The 8,404-nt window shown below is 43.1% G+C and overlaps 1 protein-coding gene across 3 annotated transcripts; it reads right to left on the bottom strand.

The window, feature by feature from the left end:
* LOC118229740 (5-hydroxytryptamine receptor 2B-like) lies at window positions 1-7,749 on the bottom strand. 3 transcript variants are annotated; one of them, XM_035422043.1, is made up of 4 exons: window positions 7,261-7,749; window positions 4,835-5,559; window positions 3,105-3,305; window positions 1-1,814 (listed from the first exon to the last, which is right to left on the bottom strand). In XM_035422043.1, the coding sequence occupies exons 2-4, from the start codon at window positions 5,235-5,237 to the stop codon at window positions 913-915; spliced, it is 1,506 nt and encodes a 501-aa protein (XP_035277934.1). In that variant the 5' UTR covers window positions 5,238-5,559; window positions 7,261-7,749; the 3' UTR covers window positions 1-912. The 3 variants fall into 3 exon arrangements, with proteins under 3 accessions (XP_035277934.1, XP_035277936.1, XP_035277935.1); XM_035422045.1 differs by having other exon boundaries at window positions 4,835-5,521; XM_035422044.1 differs by having other exon boundaries at window positions 4,835-5,518.
* Between the last annotated feature and the right edge of the window lie 655 nt (window positions 7,750-8,404).

Below are 8,404 nucleotides of genomic sequence, written 5' to 3'. Positions count from 1 at the left end.
TCATCGCTGAGGCCCTGTAAACCCTCCCGATCAAGATGACCATGAGTCAAATTAAATGGGATGCTAATAAACACCCTGTTGGCACAGTAGGTTTTTGTAGTGATTGGGGGATTAATCAGATGTAGCCTGCTAATGAAAATGGAGGACCCACACAACATGTGTTATTGTCAACGCAGGGATGTGTACTCTGGTACCCTTATGAATTTGTCTTCATGAAAGTTTTATTAGTGAAGTCTTCAAAGCTACACATACATTTGGTTTGAAGATATATTTTAGGCAATGAAATGTTCTTTTAAAAGTGTACAGAAATGGCTGCAACTGACCAAAAGATCTGACATGTCCTTTTCCCAATGGTATTTTTCAGGTTCATTATTGGATATCAGTAAGCACATGCATGTGCCATGTGATCATTCCAAAAGTGATTCAGATAAACATGGAAAGCGAATGAATCCAGTGGCTGTGTTATCATTGTACCTGCAAATGTAGCTTTATTCCATCTGCTTCTTTCTAGAACCATCTATGGTCAGTAGGAGATTACAATCATGCAGGCCTTCATTATGCCTGTTATTTCTTACTTGCATTCAGTGCGCCAGTGTGCTGAAATGTGTAGAAGTTGTCCTTAAAAGTCACTCTACAAGCTCTTCTTCCACATTCCTCTAGTGAACTTTGTGCACTAGAGCAATGTGGTGATCCATGCGCACAAGGACCACACAGGTACTCAGCACATCCCGGTCAATGGTGAACTGTGCAGTGGGATTATGTGGTTCACGTGGCACAGGCTAGTTCTCTTTCCTTAGCACTGTCCCACCAAAGCCCACAGCCAAAGTGATGCTTGGTCAAGCTGCTGGAAGACCGGCCTGGTCAAGTGGACTCTTCAGAATTCTTCTTTCCCATGCCAGGCTGCTGCTGCAGCTACACATAGCTGACCTGCTCCTTTTGTTTGTCGCCCTCGTTCTGCGTGAGGAGCAGCGTGTCCAGTAGTAGGCTGGCGGAGGTCTGGGTGGCCGTGGTTCGCAGACACAGAGGACTCTGGTACCCGCCATTCCTCATCCCATGCTTCACGAAGAGCTTGGAATTCTGGGTGGCTGAGGAGCGGAAGGATATCCGAGTCAGGTCCCTGTGTGTTGCTCTGGGGGGTGAGCGTGTCTCGCTGAAGTTGCAGGTGATGTAGCGAGTGAAGGCCTTCCGGAAAGTCTTGTTGAAGAGGGTGTAGACCAGAGGGTTGATCCCTGAGGACACGTAGCCCACCCAGACAAATATCTCCATCAGCCTGCCCACAATCTGTCCATCACAGCTCCTGCAGGCCACTGAGATCACATTGGTGATGAAGAAGGGGCACCACATGACCACAAAGAGGAGGAAGACAATGCCCAGGACCTTGGAGGCACGCTGCTCATTGCTGAGGTTCTGCATGGACTTCCTACCCAGGGTGGACATCTTACGGATAGGGACCTCCTCCAACGTGATGGGGTCGATGTGGCCCTTCACCAGGTCCTTTTGGGGGATGTCCAGCATGGCCACCATCTCAGGGGAGGACATGGTGGGCAGGTCCCTCTGAAAGACAGTGGATACGGTGGACGTGCCTAAGTTCTGTGACGCTCTGAACTTGAGCAGGTACACTTTCTTCCGCAGCACCTGGATCGTCAGCAGGTATATCACCATCATGATGGTCAGCGGAACAAAGAAGGCCGCCATGGAGCCAAACAGGATGAACTCTCTGAAGCAGTCAGGCTTCAGCAGACAGGTATGATGGTTGTTGAAGGTTGTCATCTTGGTGTTCTTCAGGCCTTTGATTGGGATGGATATAGCAATACCTGTGAGTGAACAATGCAGAATTAATCAATTTGATTCCCCCCCATACAACCCCCTGACCTCAAAAACCCTGTTTTCTTAGGTTTCTTATAAATGTCCTTTTTAAAGAGCGGATAATTTAATTTAGCTCACTTTCATCTCTGATATGTTTTAGCTCTTTGAAATGATGTAAGCCATTTTTGGCAAAAGGATTGGTGAGTGTTCTGAGTAGAAAAGTAGAGTGTAAAAAAGCTAGAAATTCAGTTTGGAGGTTCCTACACAAAGCAAAGAAAAAAAGTTACAAAAATGAAATTCAAAAAGCAACCCTCAAAACCCAAAGGAGTGGCAGAATGTTGTCAACAAAGAGCTGGGGAGATCAAAATCAAATAGTGGGGTGACACAGATTGATGGTGTGGATGACGAAAATGTAGCAGAGCAACTCAATGACTACTTTGCTGAAGCACTAACAGACTCTTCCCTCATTATGCCTGCCCTTCCTTCCTCTATGGAGGGACCAGAGCCATTCACTGGCCAGATGAAGAAAGTGCTGACCGAGCTTAGACTCAGCAAAGCAAGTGGGCTTTATGGGGCATACTAAGCTGGCTTTTTAAAAGAAATTAAGAGTGATACACTTCTTAGAAAAAAGGGAACTTTGTCATGCAGTAAACAAACTTGACAATGATATAGAAGTCAATCTCTGTTAGGTTTGAGACCCCCTGCATATTTTATGCGCGCTAATCCTTGTGAATGAATAGGTGCGATTCTCTGGTCACTAAACACTTTTTGACACAGTGCAAGAGTCCATTTACATTGCTCAATGAAGAAATAAGAGTCCAACTTTTGAATTATGTTACTTTCCTTAATGGCAAAATGTAATGGATTTACAGCTGTGCTTGAAGCTGATGCTCGCTTAAGAGGAGTTCCAAGATTGGTTTGAGAGAAGCCATGTGAGTCCAAATAAACGTCTCATTACTAATCAAACTTGCAGAAAAACTCCTGAGGCATTGGTTTTATGCATTTATTTAAACATTTCCCCACCTATAAAAGTCCTCCCCAGCATTCAAAGTAAACTGGTTCATTGCATATGGTTTTGGTGTATATGCAATGTTAAACCGACCCTTATGGAAATTTAATATACAATTTTATATGTTCCTAACACTTCCTCAGGAATTAATGCCAAAGAGAGGAGACTGAAACCTAGCCAACGTCATCACCATAACCAATACTGATGAATGCCAGTACATGCCTGCTTAATAATGGATACGTGCCACATACTGCCAGTTTAGGCCTGCTGGAGATTCAGGGCTGCTTACCGATGGATATGAGCCACACGGTGGCAATTTTGGTCAGGGCCCTGGCCCGGGACTTATATTGGCTGTGCTGGATGGGTTTCTTGATCGCAATGTAGCGGTCTAGTGAGATGGCGCACAAGTGCATGATGGAGGCGGTGGAGAACAGGACGTCCAGGAAGAGCCAGATGGGGCAGAGGAACTCTGGAAGAGGCCACCCAGAATCTTGGAGAGAGAAAGAATGAAAGTATTTAGCGTGACTTCACATTTATTGGGATGCTGCTTGTGACTGTGTGTAATATTACAACTAGTAGATAAAACTGTTAAGTATGATGGTGACTGTGGCTTGAGGTGATGGTTTTTACTGGACTGCTGAAGCAAATAAGACTGACTGAAATGTGGCTATGTTAATAAACCAATGGGATATTGAATCCTTTCAAGCCCTCTGAAATGGACTGAAATGTATATAGATTAATACAATCAGGGGTGTCATTTGGGTATGGTGGTTGACTTTCTTTTACATGCAACCATTTGAGTCTGTTGTGTTTTTAATATCATTGCAGGCTTGTTGTTAAATTAAAAATCAAGACCTGTGAGTGTGTGTGTAGGGACCTACTATAATACCTTCAAGGATCCCCAGGGGTCTGCAGATCCCTTGTTGTAACCCCAGGATATAAATATGGCAAATTAATAAAGATTTGATGTTTCATATGAAGTATATTTAGGAAATTATCAAACTAACTTGAAATGTTAAATAATAATTACTATGCTCTTAAATCCTTAACTGCTTGCACTACTCCTACTGCCTTATAGTGGATAAGACCCTCTGCAGTTGATTGTAGTGCTCCAGAAGTAGTTTATTCTCAGTTCTTGCCTCCTCCTGTCTTTTTATTTGAGGAGCTCAACTGTGACAGAAGCTCAGTGCAGAGGTCAATAAAGAACTCTACCTCGCCTATTTACATCCGATGGTGCAAATCTGCAGGGTCTAGTAAACAAATTATTCTCTCCTTCTATTCTAGTGTCATAACCCCCCATTATAAAAATATGTTCATTTTCCTTTGAGCAATTCATAGCATATGGTTATGTTTCCGCTGAGCGTGAACAAGACTTTTATATGCAGAATCCAAAGGGCAGGAAGATGTGAGCTTGTGCATTCCTTGGCCTTTCCTCCATTTTGTTTCACGACAGAGCGCACTCGTGTCCGATGGAAGAAAACACATCTGCGCCCAAGATTTGCACATCACAGATGGTCTGCAGAGGTGCAGTTAGTGGATTGCTTGAGCATACAGTGACTTCTAAATTAAATCAGATAAATTAAATAAATCATACATTTATATTTTTATTTGACATAAAGTCTGTACAGTGCCAACTGGAAAACTGTGAAGTCTACAAATACTAACGTGACTAGAACCTTGATTAAGAAATGTGAAAATGAAACTGTAATTTAGCTGTTTGTTTACGGAACGGATTTGGCAGGATTAGAGTAGTATGTTAGCATTTCAGTATTCCACATGTGAACTTTATGTGTTCTCAAACTGTGTATGTGTGTGCATGCGCAAGGTATGATTTGCATGGAAGATAACCCTCATGAAAGAAAAGGAATGATTGAATAGTGATTCTGCAATCAGGCTGTGTGAATTGGTCATGATTTTGTGGCTCGGCTGAGCAATTCTGCAGTAGGTTTGGTGGTGGTGGGGGGGGGGGGGGGGGGGGGGGCTAGGCTGGTCGGGCAGGCTGCTGGCATGTGTACTTACTGAAGAGCACAGTTACCAGGGCGATGGGCATAACGAGCAGCCCCACCAGCAGGTCTGCCACCGCCAGGGACATCAGGAAGTAGTTGGTGGCGTTCTGCAGCTTCCTCTCCAGGGAGACGGCCAGGATGACTAGGATGTTACCCCCGATGGTGGGGATGATTACTGTGATGATGAGGAGCGATGCCCAGCGAAGCTCTCCACCTGCCCCGGGGCCCCCGGTTACCAGCGCCACTAGGGCCCCTGAGGAGCTGTTTTGGTCTGAGGAGTTGAGCGGAAGTGGGGCAGCGTCTGAAGCCTTCCAGCCCAGGAGAGGGGAGAACGGGCTCAGCTGGGACATTTCGCCGTGGCTGCCCTGTGTGCGCGTCACAGCTGCTCTGGATCTCTGCTGGGGTGTGGCCAGCATGGTCACCGGCTCCCAAGGGCCCAAGGGTCACAAGGGCTCGGGGGTCGCCAGCTCACAGTGGACCAAGAGTCAAAATGGCCGTCTCATTCCCTTCTGCCTTCAGCTGGCTTCAAATGTGTTTAAATACAAACAGCCCCCTTCTGCTTAACTGTAACAGTAATCCATCAGTGGGCTGAAACTCTGAGTCACTCAGAAACCATTTAAGGAGCAATGAGCGGAATGGGGTGTGAGGGACGGTGCAGAGTCGAAATTACAGCTTGTAGTCCAGGTGCAAATGGCTTCTACTGAGAGGTAGGACATGAATCACACTGATGTACTTTTCCTGATGAGCCAAGTAAAAGCTAAGTTAGTAACAGTTGTAACACCATTTGTTAGGAATTTAACAGATGCCTTAATAATGTAATTCAGCAATGAATACCATTGGACTTCTTGCATAAGCACATGCAATTGTGAAGAATTAGAAGCAAAATAAACCAGGGGAATTTAAAAACCAACGATAACCAGTGACAGTGCTTTGCTTTTTTCTGTGCTTACTGCAGGCAAGGCAGGATTTCTACTAAGAAGACTGAAGCCAAGCTTCACCATCCGGAGCCATTTAACTTTGCATGTTAGCAGTCAACCATTTGTTACTGGAAGTCTTCGGGAAAGTTGGTTTGAATTTAATTTGAAATGATTTGATTAAAAAAGAACACATAGCCATTGCCATTGTTTTCAGCTACTAATCCCTTGTATTTTTTTTATGTAAAAACACATTTTTTTCTGATACTGATCAGTTCATATTGCTTTTATGATCAAAGTTGATTGTGTATTCGAGACAGTGACTGGCAATCACCAGCAGTCAATGCATGTAAAATAACAGGACAGAAAAACCTGTAATTAAAAAAGCCTGTTTTTTCTATTGCTACCTTTATTGACGCCCATTATTCCATTTGGATAATTAATACCTACTCAAATTCAAATGGTCTGTTTTAGTTAATTGCAGTTTTACGCACGTTTATATGTTAAATTGCGCTTGCATGGGCTACATGTGTGTGCTGATTGCTTATTGTTCCTATCAGCTTTTGTTGCACTGAATTTCCCAATTGGGGATTCATACATGATATCGATATTCAAGTTGGTTTTAAACCTGCTTTTATTTCTGTTTTAATTATTTTATAATATTTCACTGATCATATATTTTGGACTGCATCCTTAGACAATGAAATATAAATTACAAAATGAAAACCTCACTACACATTCAAGTTGTTTGGGTGAAATAACACTTTTTCACTTAATTTTCAATAAGAAATAGTACAAAGAATTCATTTTCTGCATATTTTCAGGACCATACTGTTCCGCAATAACATTGTTCAATTCAAAGAGGATAATTTAATTTGGTCATAGTATCATTTGCACCACTATATCAGACTCTATTCACTCTCATGTCGCATCCATTTACTTTGTAAATATTTACTACTTCTCTACTTTTATTTCATTTTCCCCTATATTAATGTGTAATACATTTTTGGAAAGAGCTCAGCTTTTTACTAGAGCTTTCAGAACACTGTAATTGATTTAAAGTGCAGCAAAATTAGTACAATCCAGAAAAATGAATGCAAATTTACACATTTTACTTACACATCAACCAAATTCTTTTTCTAACGTAAAAATATAAAGCAGAAAATACACACATGTCCAAAAACAGGTGTCGAACAACAGAGTGGACTGAATAAAAAGAGTCCACACTGTGTATGCCCCCCAATGCCATAAATGTATTAATACTGAAAAAGAAGACTCAAGCCTGACAAAGAGTCACTATCTTGAAACATTATTTATTTTTTGGTGTTAATACATTTATATCACTGGGGAGCATGCAGGTGGCTCCTTTTAATTTACCCATTTAAAAATATACCTTAGATTTATTGTGCATTTCTTTATTTACAGAGAAACTTGGGCTGCGATATTCCACGTAATAGATATTAAATGGTCTGTCTCGCAACAATTCATAAATGATTAGTTAATAGTTTGGTTTTGCTGTTCTTACCTTCAGCGAAGACCACAGCTCCATGCTGATTCTACTTTGTCCATCTGCTTCCATTTAATGATGCTTCCTATAAAAGCCAGCTGATGCACAAAATGAAAACCTCTCCTGTGACAAGAAAATGATGCAAATCTTATTGCTGTTTTATCTGAGTCTCCAGTCGCCCTCCTGACATTTACTCAGCTGATAAGAGGTGAGCTGCTTTCCCGCCCGTCCTGTAACTCCTGACAATGGCAATGAAACCTCCCCTTAAAATCAGACCACCTTATTTTTTTTTGGAAATGTCCTTAGCGCTGTCCGACTTGAGCGCGTTCCACGCGGAGGAAATTCCAGCACTTTGGAACGATCCCCGGTCCCTGCTGTGCATCACCTGTCGTGACGGCAGCTCTAGAATTCGCCGAGGTCTGTCTGTGGTCACCTCTCTCCCTGGCCGCGCGACTCCGACTTTCCTCACCTCACTCGGTCTCTCCTGCGCAGTTTGTGGTACTCTCCCTCTCCCTCCGTCTCGTTTCCCCTCTCCCCACCAGCCCCCTCCCTCTCCCTCTTGTTCTGGTTGGATAGCCCGTTCCCTCTCGCTCCTTCACAATCAGCAGCCTTCCCGAGCCGGGCGAAGGGACGGAGGCTGTGCGCGCGCCGGCGGTTCAGCAGAGCCTGTGTTTATATTCCTGCCCCGTCTCTGTATATTTCTGCCGTGCCTCCCCGCACCCCTGCCTTCAGCATTACTCCATTGTTCATGCCCCCCACGGCGTTTCTGCTGTGTGTCATTACAGACGGCTAATGGAGCGCCCAACCCCACTTTGCAAACCTAACAGATCTCAAGGAAGGATTGATGGAACCTGCAGAAAGTCGCTGAAGTTCTTCCTTCACTTGTATACTAATGGCTGATTTTTTTGTCAATAATGCTTTAAGGCTTTTTAAGGGAGACTAGTGACATGTTTTATTTAACTGAATTTAAATTAAATGGAGATTAAAAGTACAGAGAAATTATGTATTTTTTTTCCTGTTGATTCCAACAATTACCTTTCTAAATAATTTTAAAAAGTTACCCAGGGAGACTGTGTGGTCACTCAAATATCCTTTCCAGCTGTTTGTAAAGAAAATAGTTTGGGGCCTTGTAATAAATCCATGATATAATGTGTCAGTGATT

Source organism: Anguilla anguilla, chromosome 6, assembly GCF_013347855.1.
Source record: "Anguilla anguilla isolate fAngAng1 chromosome 6, fAngAng1.pri, whole genome shotgun sequence".
Taxonomy (NCBI): Eukaryota; Metazoa; Chordata; class Actinopteri; order Anguilliformes; family Anguillidae; genus Anguilla; species Anguilla anguilla.
Note: the sequence above shows the minus strand (reverse complement) of the source record. Positions and strands in the feature narration are given on the sequence as shown.